Source organism: Oryx dammah, unplaced genomic scaffold, assembly GCF_014754425.2.
Source record: "Oryx dammah isolate SB20612 unplaced genomic scaffold, SCBI_Odam_1.1 HiC_scaffold_27, whole genome shotgun sequence".
Lineage (NCBI taxonomy): Eukaryota > Metazoa > Chordata > Mammalia > Artiodactyla > Bovidae > Oryx > Oryx dammah.
The window spans coordinates 497,638-516,579 of NW_024070211.1; the positions used below are offsets into that span (position 1 = coordinate 497,638).

The following is an 18,942-nucleotide window of genomic DNA, read 5'->3' on the forward strand; positions in this document are numbered from 1 at the left end:
GGTGATGCCATCCAACCGTCTCATCCTCTATTGTCGCCTTCTCCTCCTGCCTTCAGTCTTTCCCAGCATCAGGGTCTTTTCCAATGAGTCGTTTCTTTGCATCAGGTGGCCAAAGGATTGGAGTTTCAGCTTCAGCATGTCTTTCCAATGAACACCCAGGACTGATCTCCTTCAGAATGGACTGGTTAGATCTCCTTGCAGTCCAAGGGACTCTCAAGAGTCTTCTTCAACACCACAGTTCAAAAGCATCAATAATTCTGCTAGTGAGAATTAGATCACATGGCCATATCTGACTGCAAAGGAGTCTGGGAAATAACTTCTAGCCATTTCCCATAGAAGAACTGGAAATGTTTTTTGGTGAACATATAGCAGTTCCTGTCCCACCATATCCCGGTACACAGCTAAGCATGTATCATCTTATTTAAACCTCATGGTAAAAGCAGGCACTGTTATTATCCCATTTTACAGATAAAGAAACTGAGGCAAAGTCATTGGCCCGGGGTCACACAGCTATGGGGAGGCACAGCCAATCCTGGCAGTCAGATGCTAAAGCTATAAGATCCAGAGCTTTCCATGAGGAATTCAATTGTTATTTTGAGAGCTGGATGGAAGCTATGAAAGTTAGAAAGTGCACATACACACAGGGTTTAGATATGGTTTCTTGGGCTCTATGATAGAAGCCAGAAGGGCTGCCGGGGAGAACCCTGTGGGCAGAGCCAAGTTTCTGGCATCTGACTCCCTTCCGCCATCCCCTAGGGCCCGGGTGGGGAATAATTTAGTTCAGTTCGCCAAGGGCATCTGGGCCCACTCTCTGCCCATCTGGGCAAGCAGGGCTGCAGAGCTTGGCCGGGGGTGTTTGTGGCCCCCTCTGCTCTGGCTGTGGGTGTGCAGCCTGTGGGGGCGTGGTTTCTGGAGGCTGTGTCTGGAGGTGGGAAGATGGAGCCCCAGGTTTTTGCTCAGGCTCCCTGCCTGAGTTTAGTTTTGCCTGAATCTGGCCTTGGTTGTCATGGCAACATCGAGGCACTTATTTTTTTGGCCGTGTGTGCTGGCTCCTGGCTTTCCATTCCTGATTTTCCATTTCCAGAGCAGATTCCCTAGTTGGGGGCAAAGGTTTCAGGCCCAGCTTGGACTGTTGTGCGTTTATCCGGCACCTGCTGCATTCCTGGGTCTGACCTAGACAAGGTTCGCAGAGCCTTGGAGTGCAAATGCCCCTGCCTTGCCCTCAGGCCCTCTGGGAGGCTGCCTAGCTTAAGTGGAAAGAGTTTAGGGCCGCTTCCTCTTCCCTGCAGCAGCCGCAGTTTGGAATAGGTGAGAGCCCCCAGCTCTCTGTGCCTGAGGTGAGGATTCAAAGTGGTCGCGCGAATGTGACAGTGTTAGAGCAGAGAGCACCCGGAGGCCTGGGGTCAAGAGGCAGCAGGCGCCCAGACGGGCGATGCCAGGGACCGCGGGAACAGCAGCCGCCTTGCTCTGACTGCTTGCTACGTGCCAGCCGTGGTCAGACCCCTTACTCGGTTCAACCCCTTTAATCCTCACGGTGACTCTGTCCGTTTCACGGGAATACTGAGCCGCGGTAACTCGTGGGTCACACTGCGGTCAAGTGGCAGAGCGGTACTCCGCTGTGGCCCCGACCCCGGAGCTGACGGCCTGCCCCCTGCGCTGTACAGCCTCCCTGCCCCAGGGCGGGAGCAGTGGAGGCTGGGGGTGGAGCTCGGAGCCCCAGGGCCGGGGTACAGCGACCAGGCGGGGTGGATGTTCAGAGGGGTTGGATGTTCAGAGGAACGAAACCAGTATGGCTCACACGTTCACTCCAAGCCCAGCGCTTTGCCCCCAGATGACGCCCTCAGCCGGGTGCCAAAGTTTGCGCCTTGTGCAGGGACACCGAGGCTCAGAGAGGCAGAGCTGCTTCTCCTGGGACGCGGCCTGGGAGGGAGGCGTGGCGGGAGTTGGGGAAGGGGGATTCGGTTCCGTGCCTGCACTGGGGAGTTCCGCAGCCCGCTCCAGATGTGTGAAGTCATCCGAGAGCCTTGTAAACACATTTTCAGCAAAGCGTGTGACCCCTTTTCTGGGTCAGCAAAGATGATCCTGGCCTTTCCCGCTGCCTGGGTGTGTGTGTGTGTGTGTGTGTGTGTGTTGGGTCAGCAAAGATGATCCTGAAGACTGGCCTTTCCCGCTGCCTGGGTGTGGGTGTGTGTGTGGGGGGGTGTGTGTGTGTGGGTGTTGGGGAGGGTCTTCACCTCCACGCCCTCCCCCTCCCCACCCTTCCCTCCGTTTCCTGCTCCTCCCCTTCCCCCTCCCTCCTCCTCTTGCCCTTTCACGCCTCCTCCTCCTCCTGTGTCCTCCTCCACCAGGCTCCCCTCCCCCACCCTCCTTTCCCCTCCCCCGGCCCCGCCCACCCCACGATCACGTGGGGCCCGCCGGATTTAAGCCTAATCTGCCCAGCGCTCAGCCGGCGGTCTGGTTGTGGGGGAGTCTGGGTGGGTCTCCCAGGCCCTGGCAGAGGCCTGCAGAGGGCGCCCCCCATGAGCTTGGGGCTGGAGCAGTCGTTGGAGGTGGTTATACAGGTGGGCCCGGGTGTGCCCCGTGCAGGGCAGGGTCGCGGAGCCTCGCAGGAGAGGGTGAGGGACGGTGCGTCTCGGGGTGCAGGCGTGGGTGCGCCGGGGGCCCCCGCTTGCAGCTCTCGGCCAGGGTGGGGGCGGAGGGGTTCTGGGGCTCAGTTCCGGGGCTCTGTCCAGTGCCCCTCGAGTGAAGGGGAGTCCCCACCTCCAGGTTTTAGGGTTGGGGTGACCCCTGCTAGCACTGTGGGGTCCTCACCCATCCTGGGCAGGAGCCCCCGGCACCCCGCTTGCCCGGGGCGGTGTCTGTGAGTGGGCCGTGCCTTTGGCTCGCTTCTCGGGCCCCCGGGGGCCTCCTTCCCAGGGCAGGGGTGCACGGAGCGTAGCGTCCTGTTGGGCTTCGTGCGAGTCTGACTCCCAAGTGTCCTTCCAGGTGGGGTTTCCTGAGCGCCTCCTGGGCACCCACGTCTCGGGTGGCAGCCCTGTTTCTTTGCCACCCGCACCAGGGAGCCCCGGGTCTCAGGCCCCCTGCAGACCCTCCCGCTTTCCCCGCAGACTCTGGAGAGGAGCCTCCTGGGGTCGGGCCTGGCCCAGGACTCGAGGCCCGCCCGCCTGTCTGCCCGCATCAGGGAGATCGTCACCCGCAGCCTCTCCCAGCCTGAGAGTGCAGGTACCACTCCCTGCCCCCGCCCGGCCCCAGACACTCCTCTCACAGTCATGACGAGGGCACAGACTCATGATGGAGGGTCCCATTTTACAGATGAAAAAATGGAGGCGTGGAGGTGTCATTTGCCTAGACTTGTCTCCACCTGCTGCTGTGTGAAGGCGGGGCATCCCCTCCTTGCTTGCAGGAAGCCTGCTTCGAAGACTAAACCCCAAACACCGCGTTCTCTCCCAGGGAAGGGGTGGCCTGGGTGAATCCAAGACAACAGGGAGAAGGCAACTCAGCTTAGCTCAGGGCTCTGTAGACAGCCTGGGGTTGGCAGTGCCCGTTCTCCACCTGGGCAGGAAGGCTCATGGGCCCCCAGGCCTCTGGAGGGCGGCCCCCACAACCTCCTATGTGCTTTGACAATCTGGGAAAGGGCCCCTCAGCTGCAGCTCCCCTCAGGGACCCGGTCCGTCTTCCTGCCTCCAGGGATGGGTGGGGCACCCGTTTGGGGAGGCGGTCCCTCTGGACACAGGTGGAGGCCAGTCGTGTGCCCGCTGTGCTGCAGGCCCGGCCCCCGAGATGGCTTCCATGCTGTCGCTGCAGGAGGAGAACCAGCTGCTGCAGCAGGAGCTGTCCCGCGTGGAGGACCTGCTGGCCCAGAGCCGGGCGGAGCGCGACGAGCTGGCCCTCAAGTACAGCGCGGTCAGCGAGAGGGTGGGTGCTGCGGGGCGCAGGGCACAGGGCTCCCCAGCCTTGGGGGTGGGAGGCATCCTGGGTAGCGCGCCCGGGAGGAGAGGTGGGCCCTGGAGCCAGGCGGCCTGTGTTCAGGTTGCGACTCTGCCCACTCGAGTGGCCTTGAACACGTCTCTGCACTCTACACGCCTGCTGTCTACAGTGGGGACAGTGACGACACAGCTGCAGAACCGATGGGACGAGGGGATGAAGTGCCGGGAGCCTGGGTGTTTCATCCCCGGCTGTCCTGGGGGTGGGGCACGGAGAACAAGACCCCCGAGAGTCCCCCGCCGCAGTCTCTGGGCATCTCTTGTACCCCTGTGTACCTGGGCCAGGGTGTGCACAGACCTGGCCCACTCTCCCAGATGAGGCCATGCCAAGGAAGGGCAGGGTAGCCGGGCCTGCGTCCAAGTCCCGACAGGGTTTGTGTCCAGGCGCCTGTGCCGTGGGGCCGGGGCAGGAGGTCGGTGTGCTGGGCGCGGGTCGTTCTCAGTGCGTTGTCTCCTTTAGGTCGCCGGGCTCGGGGCAGGCGACCCTGGGGAGGTGATGGTGGCTGCAAGCTGGTGAGAGAGCTGCACGCAGGAGGGAGCGGGTGTGCCTGTGGGGGCGGTGCCCGGGTGGTAATGGAGTGACATGTGACAGTGTCCGTGGGCTCTTGAGTCCCTGCTGTGTGCCAAGTGGGTGCTGGGAGCTTGACGTTTGAGAGACAGAGGTTGGGACCGTTGCGACGCTCGTGTAATGGAAGGGCTCACTGAGGCTCAGAGCGGGAAAGCCCTGTGCTCGGAGTCGCTGTGCTCGGAGTCGCGCAGCCCAGGGCTCTGCGTTGTGGCTTTGTTTCCTGGGGATGGGAAGAGGCCACTGGGCTGGGAGTCCCAGGGGGCAGCTGGTCCTGGGAAAACGGGAAGGACCTCAGATACGACCCCCTAAGACTGCAAGCGGAAAGTTGAAGCCTGCAGATAGACGCTGGCCCAGGGTCCCCTGCGCAGGACTGGCAGAGCCAGGGTTGCCTAGGACTCACTGAGCTGGGCCTGTCTACACGAGGGCTTGTTACCCCCTGGTGGGAGGAGCGATCTGTGTCTCCCTGTTGGTGTGGGCTGTGCCTGTGTCCTGGCATCCACCCGCTGGGATAAGCCCTCACCTTGTTGGGACTTGCACAGAAGCAGGGCGGGGGGTCTAAAGCGGCCCCCAGCACTGGGCACAGCGCAGGGCTCGTTTTCCCAGGGTTTGCAGGGAGTATGGGGGCAGGCTGGGCTAATGCGCATTGTTTGTGGTGCCTGAGCCAGCCCCTCCCACTGAGGCCGGTCATCTTGGGGCCCCTGGCACAGTGTCAGGCCCGGGGGTGGGTGGGTGCTGCCTCTTAAATGCCAGCTTCTAACCAACGGTGGGGCCAGCAGAGCCCCCCCGGCTGGGAAGGGAGGGGAAGAAGAGGTGGAGGGGGCTGCTCCCTTTCCTGCGAGGACGTTGCCGGGGGGGGCTGCGTTAGTCTAGGAAGCTCCCTCCCGTGGCTGGGGAGGCTGGGATAGCGTGCAGAGGGAGCCTGGCGTGAGACTGTCCTCTATGAGCGATGGTGTGCCTGGGGCCCCCTGATTAGATGAGGGTGACCTTGAGGCCTGTCCTGGCGGTGTGTCCCCAGGGAACATCAGAGCCTGGAGATCGCCTCATGAGAGGTGGGGAGACAGGCCCAGGGAGGGCATCGCAGGGCCAAGGCCGCTGGTAGAGCTGGGCCGAGCCCCTGGCCTGGGCGCCGCAGCCCTGGGGCATCGTCCCTCTCAGCTGCCCCTGTGGCCCTGGGCCGCGGGCAGTGGGGCCTGCAGCCACAGCGGCGCATGTGGCCTGGCTTGAGGTTGTTCGGACCCCTTAAAGTCCTAGCACCTCAAGGAGCGGGGTGGAGCTGAGGTCATGATCTGTGTCCAGAGGCTGCGTGTGGGGAGGCTGAGGCGGTGACCCCCCTGGGTCAGAGGGGGGACCTTGGGTCCCTGTGAGGCCCCCGCTCTCCCATCCCTGAGGAGCAGTTGTTGGGCCAGCCCCGCTCCCGCAGCGTCCGTGGTAACCTGGACCGGGTGATCGGAGCGGCGTGCAGTGGGGCGGGGGTTGCTAGGGGAGACAGTAAACTTCTTTCATCCTTGGCTTGGGAGCAGCCTGCTTCCTTTTTGACTTATAAGTGAAATTGAAAGAGTTTGTGGAAAGGGGTGGGGTATGGCCAGAGGGGCAGGGGTCTGGCTGTGAGCCCTGGGAAGCAGCGGAGCACTGGCAACTGCAGGGAGCCCGTAAACCCGAGAGACCGACAGCGCCTGGTTCCCACAGCGGCAGGGAGCCCGTAAACCCGAGACGGACAGCGCCTGCTCCCACAGCGGCGTGAGACACACACCACGGCCACCGCCAGACCCTTTGTATGTGCACGTGTGCATGCGTGCAAGTCACTTCAGTCGTGTCTGACGCTTGGTCACCCTGTGGACCCTAGGCCACCAGGCTCCTCTGTCCATGGATTCTCCAGGCAAGAATACTGGAGGGGGTTACTGTGCCCTCCTCCAGGGGATCTTTCCAATCCAGGGATCGAACCCAGGTCTCGTCTCCTGCATTGATAGGTGGGTTCTTTACCAGTCGTGCCACCTGGCTGCGAAGCCCTTCTATACACACACACCAACAGCCCACCAAGAGGGTACACTCAGATTCACAGAAGCTGCACCAGACACCACACCATCCCAGCCGCACACACAGCCACACACCATGGCCTATGTGCCCACATTGCAGACAGCCCAGTGCTGGCTGGATACCTACAGCCAGACACAGGTGTGCACAGATGCACGCAGACCCCCCCTCGTACAACTGTGCACACAGGCGTACAAATGCATGGATACGTAGGCACATACACAGATGTATCCATCTGCTTCACCACAACGTATGCCTTGGACCACAGATGCCAGCTCACCCAGGTCCCCATGAAGGCCCAGACACAGACACACAGGGTCCCACATGGAGACAAACGACAAAACACCCCCCCCCACATCCAGGAAGCACCTGCCTGATGGTTGACACACGCAGCATCCCGGTGCCGCGGCCAGCACAGATGCTTTGCCCTTCACCTAACTTGGGTGGACTCCACGCAGATACTGGCCACGGGCTTGCTGCCCGCCCTTCAGGGAGAGAGACCCCCTGCGTATCGCCTGCTCCCGCACCCTCAGACCAGGTTCCCCCAACATGAGCTGCAGCTGCCACACAGCCTCCGTGGGCACAGTCACCCTGTCCCTGGGGTGGGGGTGGAGATGAGGTTGTTCTCAGCTTGGTGGCTCCCTGAGCCTCTCCTGGTGCACTGCTTAACCCTGGCCTGGAGGGCTGGCCTGGCCTGGGCCTCTGGTCCGCGTGGGTGATGGTTGTCGTCCTTGCCGTTGGCCTCCCCGGGACCGGACGTGGGTGTGTGTGTGAACAGATGCTCTGCCCCGCCTCTCGCAGGCCAGGCTCTGGGCTCAGCCCTGCTGTCAGTCCACTCTGGGCACCATCCTCCTCTGAGCCCTGGCATCCTCGGCTGCCTCCTCCCTCCTTTCTACACTTCTGGGTGAGGCTGGGGGCCCCCTGGGACCAGCAGGGGTCTGGAGGAGTGAGGGGGTTTGGGCTAGTGGAGGCCGTCAGAACCGGCAGGTATCCTGCTGCTGACACGTGCTCTGCGTCCTGGGCTTGCCCACCTGGGCCTGCAGGGCATCGTGGGTCGGGGTCCAGCCTGGCGCCCCCTACAGAGGCCTGAGCTGCCTTCTAGGGAGGCGCAGGACTCTCACCTGGGGCCCTTCCCTGCAGCTGGAGCAGGCTGTGGTCGGGTGATGAAGGGGCTACAGGCTGCCTGGGCGTGGGGGTCGGGGTGGGGTGGAGGTCCCCCCAGTGAGGGGGAGCGGAGAGCTGGGGGCCAGGCTGGGCTGGGAGGCCGTTCATAAGCCACGCCATGTGTCAGAACACTTGTGCTCGCCTCTCAGAAACCTGAGCCCTGTGTGTGTGGGGAGTGGGAGCCAGGTGAGCCCGCCGGTGCCAGTCCGGGGTGTCTGAGACGACCTGTGTGCTGTGTGTGTGTGCACGTCTCTGAGCTCACACGTGTGCACGCGTATTGGTGCCTCTGAGTGTTACATGTGCTTGTGCAGTTAATGCATTAGCATGCTATTCTAAGATAGCATGCTCACTGTCCTGAGAGACAGTGGGGAGCAAACTGCAGGTTTCCTGGGTTTGGGTGGCATGGCACGGATCTCATAGTTGCCCACACAGGGCGCTGGGTGCTTTGGAGCATGCCCGGGCCTCAAGGTTTGCCCCAGAGGCATCTTTGTGTTTTGTGTGCACACGTGTGTGGGCCCACCTGCACGCGTCTCTGCACACCCTGTCTGTGTGTTCCTGCTTGCCTCGTCTGTGTTTATGCTTGGCTGTGCACACGTGCTCTGCGTCCTGGGCTTGCCCGCCTGGGCCTGCAAGGCATCGTGGGTCAGGGTGCAGCCTGGCGCCCCCTACAGAGGCCTGAGCCTGCCTTCTGGGGAGGCGCAGGACTCTCACCCGGGGCCCTTCCCCGCAGCTGGAGCAGGCTGTGCGTCGGGAGTCTGGGGAGCCGGAAGCCCAGGAGTCCAGGGGGCTGGCCCTGCAGAGCATGGAGCTGCGGCGGCAGCTGCAGGAGGAGCAGGCCTCCTACCGGCGCAAGCTGCAGGCCTACCAGGAGGGCCAGCAGCGGCAGGCGCAGCTGGTGCAGCGGCTGCAGGCCAAGGTCGGGCCACCGCCCCGCCCCCCGCGCACCTTTCCTCTCCCAACCCCAACCCCCGCGGCTGACCCGCTCTCTGCCCACCCCCAGATTCTCCAGTGCAAGAAGAAGAGCTCGGAGACGGAGCAGCAGCTGCTGGAGAGATGCACAGAGCTGGAGCAGCTGCGGCTGCGGGTGGGCGCCAGGGGTTGCGGGGCAGGGCTGACCCTTCCTGCCCTGCCCAGTCTGACGCCCCCGCTTCCCTACCCCTCAGGACACAGGGCACAGCCAGGACCTGGAGAGCGCCCTCGTCCGCCTGGAGGAGGAGCAGCAGAGGTGGGCCCACGGGGAGGCGCGCGGGGGCCGGCCGCCCTCCGCCCAGGCACCCACCTGCTCTCCTCTGCCTCACCCAGGAGCGCAAGCCTGGCCCAGGTGAACGCGCTGCTCCGGGAACAGCTGGACCAGGCGAGCTCGGCCAACCAGGCCCTGCGGGACGATATCCGCAAGGTGACCAGCGACTGGGCGCGCAGCCGGCAGGAGCTGGAGCAGCGGGAAGCTGCCTGGAGGCGCGAGGGCGAGGTGGGCGAGGGGCCGGGGGGCCGCGGGGCCCCGGGGTCCGGCCTGACCTCAGGGCATGGCCTCGCTGGGCTGGCGGGGGAGGGGCCTCGCGCCAGCTGAGCCCGTTGATTCTCCAGCAAGAACACCGGTGTGGGTCATCATGCCCTTCTCCAGGGCATCTTTCCAACCCTAGGATGGAACCCGGGTCTCCTGCACTGCAGGCAGATTCTTTACGATCTGAGACCCCAGGGAAGCCCCATTAGGGAGGAAAATGGTTGTCATAACAATAGCCTTGATCAGTGCCTATTGTGTGAGACGGGCGTTTTCTCCTCTGATCCTCTTAACGTCCATGGACTGTGTTCTAGTCCTCCTGAAGAGAGGTTGAGCTGCTGGGATGCAGACCGAGGTCTCCGGCATCTTCTGCCCTTCCCCGTGGAGGCTTTGACACCCAGCTCCCTGGGTCAGGGGGAGGCGGGGGCTGGTGAGCAAGGCAGCTCCGACCCAGCCTTGCAAGCCGGCGCTGGGGACGGCACACGCCCCCGGGGCGGCCCTTGGGACCTCACTCCGCCCCTCCGTCCCCCAGTCTTTCAACGCCTACTTCAGCCACGAGCACAGTCGCCTGCTCCTCGTCTGGAGGCAGGTTGTGGGGGCCCGACGGCTGATCAGCGAGGTGAAGACGGCCACTGAGAGGTGAGGCTGGCGGAGGCGCGGCCCTGCTCTTCACGAGTTCAGCTCCGCCCAGCTGGGCTTCAGTCCGAACCGACCCGCCTGCTGTATGCCTGCCTTGGGAGACACAGAGGCACCTAGTGATAATTAACTCTTACCAGATCGGGGCAGTCATTTCGTATTTGCTTAATGTATTTACTAAACTGACTGTGACTAAATAGTCACGTTTTACTAAACTAAAAACATTTTTTTAGTAAAAAAAAATCTATTTTTTTTGTAGTTTTAATAATTTTTAGTAAAACATTTTTTTTTAAGTTTAGTAAGCATATTTTACTAAACTAAAAACTATTTTAGTGTTTTCTAAATTTACTGTTTCCTAGTTACTACTAGTACCCTGGAGGAGGCCATGGCAACCCACTCCAGTATTCTTGCCTGGAGAATCCCCACGGACAGAGGAGCCTGGCAGGCTGCAGTCCACGGGGTCGCAAGAGTCAGATAGGACAGAGCGACTAAGCATAGCACAGTCATTACTAGTAACTAGTAAACATTTGCTAGATATTTGCTACTAGTTAGGCTCCTTGTACCTTTCATTTCATATCCCCAGTGTTCCTGCGAGGTAGGAACTGTAATAGTCCTCACTTTTCAGGGAGGACATTGAGGCTCAGAGAGTTACATCACAGAGCGGTAGGAAGGAGGCTGAGTCAGGATTTATCGGCCCTGTTTTTAACCCACTGGACTGTTCGGTGAGCCTGGTGGGCTGCTGTCTATGGGGTCGCACAGAGTCGGACACGACTGAAGTGACTTAGCTTAACCTAGACTGTTCGGTGTCTCCTGCCAAGGGCCTGGAGACCTGTAGGGAGTTCCCTGGCACTCCGTGGCTAGGACTCTGTTTTCACTGCTGAGGGTCCAGGTTCAGTCCCTGGTCAGGGAACCAAGATCCCGCAAGCTGTGTGCAGCCAAAAAAATTTAGAATAAGAACAACGGACCTTGCAATCTCTGGACTGAGGAAGTGAGTGGTCAGCGACATGAAAGTGGGACAGAAAGGATGTCCCGGGTGCTCAGAGGGTGGAAGGCGCTGTGAAAGCAACAGTCGCTCAGTTGCGTCCGCCTCTGCCACCCTGTGGACTGTATGGTCCATGGAAGTCTCCAGGCCAGAATACTGGAGTGGGTAGCCTTTCCCTTCCCCAGGGGTCTTCCCAACCCAGGGCTTGAACCCAGGTCTCCCGCATTGCAGGCAGAATCTTCACCAGTTGAGCCACAAGGGAAGCCGAGAACACTGGAGTGGGCAGCCTCTCCCTTCTCCAGCAGAGCTTCCCGACCCCAGGAATTGAACTGGGGTCTCCTGCAATGCAAGTGGACTCTTTACCAACTGACCTAGGAGGGAAGCCCCCAAGGGAAGGGGTTGGGAGGCCGGAAAAATGCTTCATAGGGAAGACAGAATTTGCAGTGACCCCAAAGGATAGGTAGGGTTTTAACTGGCAGAGCTGAGGGCCCTCCAGGGAGAGGGGACAGCGGGAGCAAAGGCTTGGGGGTGGGAGAAAGTGGCAGCCAGTGGGGCTGAAGCAAAAGGCAAGAGAGCGGGAGGTCAGGCTGGAAAAGAGCCTCAGGTCCCTTGCCACAGGGGACTTGGTGTCTGCCCCTGCCCACCTCTGCCATGCGCAGCTTGTGGGATCTTAGTTCCCCGACCAGGGATCAAACCTATGCCCCTGCACTGGAAGCATGGAGCCCTAAGAGCTGGGCCGCCGGGGAAGTCCCTTCCTACTTGCTCTTTGAGCACGTGAGGCTGTGGGGAGAGCCCAGAGGCAGGCAGACCAGTCTGTCTCCTTTTGTGCTTTAATCATTAAGTAATGACCTTTTGGTGAGATATCTCATATTCGCTCAGTATCCACATTATCAATTGATTCATCAGTATCACAGATGGTTTCGCTTTGGTTTTTGCATTTAAAATTGTTTGAATCAGGATCCACAGATGTTCACAAGGTGTGATTCACTGATTTGTCTTTTAAGTCGAATATTTTATTTGTTCCAGAAACTGGGACAGTTGCCCTCAGAGATTCCCACAGTCTGGATTCTGTGGTGTCCTTTAACACCCTTGTCCCCTGTATTTCTTGTAAATTGGATGTTGGCTATAAGGCTTCATCAGACTCAGGTTCGGTTGTTATGTTTTGACACAACCTCTTCATAATGCCATGTGCCCTGCCATCAGGAGCCTCTCTTTCTTTGTGTCGGCAGCCCTTGACGCTCCACGCCAAGACCCAGACACTCATCAGTTCAGTTCAGTTCAGTTGCTCAGTCGTGTCTGACTCTTTGCGAGCCCATGAATCGCAGCACGCCAGGCCTCCCTGTCCATCACCATCTCCCGAGTTCACTCAGACTCACGTCCATCGAGTCAGTGATGCCATCCAGCCATCTCATCCTCTGTCGTCCCCTTCTCCTCCTGCCCCCAATCCCTCCCAGCATCAGAGTCTTTTCCAATGAGTCAACTCTTCGCATAAGGTGGCCAAAGTACCGGAGTTTCAGCTTTAGCAACATTCCTTCCAAAGAAATCCCAGGGCTAATCTCCTTCAGAATGGACTGGTTGGATCTCCTTGCAGTCCAAGGGACTCTCAAGAGTCTTCTCCAACACCACAGTTCAAAAGCATCGATTCTTCGGAGCTCAGCCTTCTTCACAGTCCAACTCTCACATCCATACATGACCACAGGAAAAACCATAGCCTTGACTAGATGGACCTTAGTCGGCAAAGTAATGTCTCTGCTTTGGAATATACTATCTGGGTTGGTCATAACTTTTCTTCCAAGGAGTAAGCATCTTTTAATTTCATGGCTGCAGTCACCATCTGCAGTGATTTTGGAGCCCAAAAAAATAAAGTCTGCCGCTGTTTCCACTGTTTGCCCATCTATTTCCCATGAAGTGATGGGACCGGATGCCATGATCTTCGTTTTCTGAATGTTGAGCTTTAGGCCAACTTTTTCGCTCTCCTCTTTCACTTTCATCAAGAGGCTTTTTAGCTGCTCTTCACTTTCTGCCATAAGGGTGGTGTCATCTGCATATCTGAGGTTATTGATATTTCTCCCGGCAATCTTGATTCCAGCTTATGTTTCTTCCAGTCCAGCATTTCTCATGATGTACTCTGCATAGAAGTTAAATAAGCAGAGTGACAATATACAGCCTTGACATACTCCTTTTCCTCTTTGGAACCAGTCTGTTATTCCATGTCCAGTTCTAACTGTTGCTGCCTGACCTGCATACAGATTTCTCAAGAGCCAGGTCAGGTGGTCTGCTATTCCCATCTCTTTCAGAATTTTCCACAGTTTATTGTGATCCACACAGTCAAAGGCTTTGGCATAATCAATAAAGCAGAAATAGATGTTTTTCTGGAACTCTCTTGCTTTTTCCATGATCCAGCGGATGTTGGCAATTTGATCTCTGATTCCTCTGCCTTTTCTAAAACCAGCTTGAACATCAGGAAGTTCACGGTTCATGTATTGCTAAAGCCTGGCTTGGAGAATTTTGAGCATTACTTTACTAGCATGTGAGATGAGTGCAATTGTGCGGTAGTTTGAGCATTCTTTGGCATTGCCTTTCTTTGGGATTGGAATGAAAACTGACCTTTTCCAGTCCTGTGGCCATTGCTGAGTTTTCCAAATTTGCTGGCATATTGAGTGCAGCACTTTCACAGCATCATCTTTCAGGGTTTGAAATAGCTCCACTGGAATTCCATCACCTCCACTAGCTTTATTCGTAGCGATGCTTTCCAAGGCCCACTTGACTTCACATTCCAGGATGTCTGGCTCTAGATTAGTGATCACACCATCATGATTATCCGGGTCGTGAAGATCTTTTTTGTGCAGTTCTTCTGTGTATTCTTGCCACTTCTTCTTAATATCTTCTGCTTCTGTTAGGTCCAGACCATTTCTGTCCTTTATTGAGCCCATCTTTGCATGAAATGTTCCCTTGGTATCTCTAATTTTCTTGAAGAGATCTCTAGTCTTTCCCATTCTGTTGTTTTCCTCTGTTTCTTTGCATTGATCGCTGAAGAAGGCTTTCTGTCTCTTCTTGCTATTCTCTGGAACTCTGCATTCAGATGCCTATATCTTTCCTTTTCTTCTTTGCTTTTTGCCTCTCTTCTCTTCACAGCTATTTGTAAGGCCTCCCCAGACAGCCATTTTGCTTTTTTGCATTTCTTTTCCATGGGGATGGTCTTGATCCCTGTCTCCTGTACAATGTCACGAGCCTCGTTCCATAGTTCAGCAGGCACTCTATTATCAGATCTAGGCCCTTTAAATCTATTGCTCACTTCCACTGTATAATCATAAGGGATTTGATTTAGGTCATACCTGAATGGTCTAGCAGTTTTCCCTACTTTCTTCAATTTGAGTCTGAATTTGGTAATAAGGAGTTCATGATCTGAGCCACAGTCAGCTCCTGGTCTTGTTTTTATTGACTGTATAGAGCTTCTCCATCTTTGGCTGCAAAGAATATAATCAGTCCGATTTCAGTGTTGACCATCTGGTGATGTCCATGTGTAGAGTCTTCTCTTGTGTTGTTGGAAGAGGGTGTTTGCTATGAACAGTGCATTTTCTTGGCAAAACTCTTATTAGTCTTTGCCCTGCTTCATTCCGCATTCCAAGGCCAAATTTGCCTGTTACTCCAGGTGTTTCTTGACTTCCTACTTTTGCATTCCAGTCCCCTATAATGAAAAGGACATCTTTTTTGGGTGTTAGTTCTAAAAGGTCTTGTAGGTCTTCATAAAACCGTTCAACTTCAGTTTCTTCAGCGTTACTGGTTGGGGCATAGACTTGGATAACTGTGATATTGAATGGTTTGCCTTGGAGACAAACAGAGATCAGTCTGTCGTTTTTGAGATTGCATCCAAGTACTGCATTTTGGACTCTTTTGTTGACCATGATGGCTACTCCATTTCTTCTGAGGGATTCCTGCCCGCAGTAGTAGATATAATGGTCATCTGAGTTAAATTCACCCATTCCAGTCCATTTTAGTTTGCTGATTCCTAGAATGTTGACGTTCACTCTTGCCATCTCTTGTTTGACCACTTCCAATTTGCCTTGATTCATGGACCTGACATTCCAGGTTCCTATGCAATATTGCTCTTTACAGCATCGGACCTTGCTTCTATCACCAGTCACATCCACAGCTGGCTACTGTTTTTGCTTTGGCTTCATCCCTTCATTCTTTCTGGAGTTATTTCTCCACTGATCTCCAGTAGCATATTGGGCACGTACTGACCTGGGGAGTTCCTTTTTCAGTATCCTATCATTTTGCCTTTTCATACAGTTCATGCGGTTCTCCAGGCAAGAATACTGAAGTGGCTTGCCATTCCCTTCTCCAGTGGACCACATTCTGTCAGACCTCTCCACCATGACCCGCCCTTCTTGGGTTGCCCCGCGGTCATGGCTTGGTTTCATTGAGTTAGACAAGGCTGTGTTCCTAGTGTGATTAGATTGACTGGATTTCTGTGAGTATGGTTTCAGTGTGTCTGCCCTCTGATGTCCTCTTGTAACACCTACCATCTTACTTGGGTTTCTCTTACCTTGGGCGTGGGGCATCTCTTCACGGCTGCTCCAGCAGAGCACAGCCGCTGCTCCTTACCTTGGACGAGGGGTGTCTATTTACCGCACTCATCAGAGATTGCAAAATCGTGACGGTCTCACTCTGTCACTGCGCCATGTGTTAGCCGGAGCTGTTCTACAATAAGACACTTCCTCTTCTTACCATTTGATGCCCAGTGGTACAGTCCATTCAGGAAAGGGAAGAATTTAGCCTATTTGATATATTTAAAGTATGTATTATTTTAAATTAACATTTAACATTTTAGCATCTTGCTTTTGAATAATTCACGTAAGTACAAGATTCAAATTTTACAAGGTGTACTATGAAGAGTCCCTCCCACCTTTGACCCAGACACTCAGGCACATTTGATAAAAGCAAATAGAGCAGACTGTACCTGTCCGTCCTCCCCTGGCCCCTGCACTGCTCTTCCGCTGTGCCGGGCTGTGGCCGCCGCGGGCGTTTCTCTGCCTGCAGTGGGCGGGGCCGCTCCCTCGTGTCGGCACGTGGCTTCTCCGGTGGCGGCTTTTCTGGTTGCAGAGTGTGGGCTCCCGGGCTTCAGCAGCTCAGCTCGTGGGCCCAGCAGCTGTGGCTCCCGGGCTTAGTTCTTCCATGGCGTGTGGGGTCTTCCCGGATCAGGGATCAAACCCGTGTCTCCTGCTTTGGCAGGTGGATTCTTTACCAGTGAGCCACCAGGGAAGCCCCCATTGTCGTCATCATTTACACTTGGGAGCCTGCCCCCCGTCCGACCCCCGTTCTGTGTCCGCTCCGCCAGGGACCTGCTGCATCTGGGAGGGGAGCTAGCCCGCACCTCGCGAGCCATCCAGGAGGCGGGCCTGGGGCTGAGCGTGGGCCTGCGGCTGGCCGAGAGCCGGGCCGAGGCCTCCCTGGAGAAGCAGGCCCTGCTGGAGGAGCAGCTGCGGAGCAAGGGCCTGCAGGAGCAGGAGCTGGCCCGGCTGCAGCTACAGAGCAACCTGGACAAGGCCAACCTCAGTGACAGGTGGGTTCTCGGAGGCGCCGCTTGAGGCAGGCCTCGCTGGAGCATACAGCCGGGGGTCTGGGGCAGAGGGGTGTCTGTTCACCAACGGTGGTCCCTTCCCCTGCGTGCGCTTGGCCAGTCTCCCCAGGCCCTCTGCTTGGCAGAGGGGAAGACGGGTTCAGAGGGCTCTTGCCCCGCGTTTGCAGTTCAGTCTCTGCTCCCAGTGGTAAAGAACCCATCTGCCAGCGCAGACGATGTAAGAGAGGCGGGCTCGATCGCTGGGTCAGGAAGATCCCCCGACCACGAAGATCCCTCCTCCTCCTGGAGGAGGGCATGCGACCCGCTCCAGTCTTCTTGCCTGGAGAATCCCATGGGCAGAGGAGCCTGGTGGGCTACAGTCCACGGGCTCACGAAGAGTCAGACACGGCTGAGTGCTTTGGCGCCCAGCAGCACTCTGCTCCTGAGATCTAGGCAGGCCCCAGAGTGATTCCCCATGAGATAAAGTGCCTGGCGCCTCATTCTCATTTAGAGATGAGACGTCTGCAGCCCAGAGAGGAGATGGACTTGCTCCAGGTCACACAGCAAGGGTGGCAAACTAGCATCCCTGCCTCAGGTTTGGGGAAGCTGGGGGTTTGAGGAGAAGCTGGGTGGGTCTCCCATTCACCTCTGTAGCTCCCCACCTCCAGAGTGACCGAGCTGGCCCTGACAGTGGAGCGCCTTCAGGACCAGAATCTGGAGAAAGACCAGCTCAACAAAGCCCTCAGCGAGAAGCTTGAGGCCCTGGTGAGACGCGGGGTGGGATGGGAGGAACTGGACATAGGCTGAGGGCTGGGTTGCTTGGGCAGCCCACTCAGAATCAATGTCACCCCTCGTTAACTGAGCACCCGGTGTGTGCCAGCTTTAATGTGAGCACCTAGTATGCGTCAGCCGTAGTGGTTAGCACATTCACTTCCTTTATCCCATTTCATCCTCTCAGCCGTTCTGTAGCGTGATCCCCATTATACAGATGAGGAAGCTGAGGCCCAGGAGAAAATACTTGTCCAGAGTTTTAGAGCCATGATGCTGGCACATCAGGACTGGAACTCATGCCTATGCCCTGCTAGCCCAGGGCTCTTTCTGTTGGAACTCAGCTGCCTCCCCATCAGAGGGACACCCCTCATGGGTGCTGCCTGGGTTGGTCATCCTGTGTGTGGTCTGGCCTGGATTCCAGGCCCAGCTCTCTTCCAACAGGCTGTGTGCCCTGGGGCACACACTGTGCCTCTTGGGGCCTGGTTCAGTGAGGGCACTGGTGCTGCCGTGGGGTCTCCCAAGCCACTGGCCTCTGGGCATGGCCTTCCAGGCGCCCTGATGGGCGGTGGTCCAGGTAGGGGGGCCGTGGTTTCTGACTAGGGCAGAGACCCTGACCACTCTTTCTTTGTCTCCCCGACGCCACTCTAGGAATCCCTGCGGCTCCAGGAGCAGGCGGCCCTGGAGGCAGAGGAAGGAGAGGGGCTGCAGCAGACCCTGAGGGACATGGCACAGGTTGGAGCCAGGCCAGCACTGGCGGGGGCCTGGGCAGGGCCAGGGCAGGCGGGCCTGGACCACTGCGTCCCCTGGTGGCCTTGAGCTGAACTGCAAGCGGTTAAGGGCCCTGGCGCCCTCCCTGCTGTTCTCAGCTCAAACTGGCCCGAGAGAAGGCACTGCCTGTTCCCTGCCCGTTTGAGGAAGGTTCTATGGTGTCTTCTCAGTAAATGGAAGGCGTCCCGGTGGGCTGAGGGCTGTGATCAGGAAGCCTTTTGGGAGGGGCCTAGGGTGTGTTGCGGAGTCTGTCGTGAAGCTGGATGCCAGGACTCCAGTGGCCGCGCTGCGCCCCACTAACCGCGCAGCTCCCCTCTCCTTCTCTCTGACCCACCCCCAGGCTGTCCTGTCGGACACGGACAGCGGCGTCCAGTTAAGTGGCTCTGAGCGCACAACGGACGCTTCGGACGGCAGCCTGCGGGGGCTCTCCGGGGCCCGGACCCCGTCCCCGCCGAGGCGGCCCTCACCCGGCCGCGGCCGCTCCCCGCGCCGAGGCCCGTCCCCCGCATGCTCGGACTCCACGCTGGCCCTCATCCACTCGGCTCTGCACAAGCGCCAGTTACAGGTCCAGGTGGGACGGGGCTTGAGCACCCTGTGCTGGGGATCCAGCCCAGGGGCGGGCCTGGCGCCTCCGTGGATGGGGCCTGAGCACCCTAGGAAACCCTGGGGGAGCCAGAGCCCGGGGACAGGGTAGAGTCGGGACCGGAGGTGGCCGAGCGCGCAGCGTCTGGAGTGGGAGGGGCTTGAGCTGCTGGGGGCGGAGCCTGGGTGGAACTAGAGTCCTGGAGTGGGAGGGGCTTGAGCCGCTGGGGGCGGAGCCTGGGTGGAGCTACAGTCCTGGTGTAGAGCGGAAGGCGAGGCGCCCACATCTACCAAGACAGCCTTGGGTGAGGGCGTCAGACGCGGGGTGCGGAAAGGAGTGTGCTTGGTGTTTGGGAGACTTGGGTAGGAGTTGCCTGGGGCCCCAGGAGCTGGAAG

At 58.0% G+C, this 18,942-nt stretch overlaps 1 protein-coding gene across 1 annotated transcript in view; it reads left to right on the plus strand.

Annotated features, from left to right (window-relative positions):
* Nucleotides 1-2,483: 2,483 nt before the first annotated feature.
* CROCC (ciliary rootlet coiled-coil, rootletin) overlaps nt 2,484-18,942 on the plus strand; it is a 42,598-nt gene continuing 26,139 nt past the window's right edge. Inside the window, exons 1-12 of the mRNA XM_040229394.1 lie at nt 2,484-2,561; nt 3,108-3,222; nt 3,767-3,915; nt 8,477-8,662; nt 8,747-8,830; nt 8,910-8,971; nt 9,049-9,214; nt 9,777-9,883; nt 16,204-16,428; nt 17,094-17,190; nt 17,845-17,928; nt 18,305-18,535. Of these exons, the coding sequence (XP_040085328.1) occupies nt 2,520-2,561; nt 3,108-3,222; nt 3,767-3,915; nt 8,477-8,662; nt 8,747-8,830; nt 8,910-8,971; nt 9,049-9,214; nt 9,777-9,883; nt 16,204-16,428; nt 17,094-17,190; nt 17,845-17,928; nt 18,305-18,535 (1,548 nt within the window). The 5' untranslated portion in view covers nt 2,484-2,519. The remainder of the gene's footprint in view (nt 2,562-3,107; nt 3,223-3,766; nt 3,916-8,476; nt 8,663-8,746; nt 8,831-8,909; nt 8,972-9,048; nt 9,215-9,776; nt 9,884-16,203; nt 16,429-17,093; nt 17,191-17,844; nt 17,929-18,304; nt 18,536-18,942) is intronic.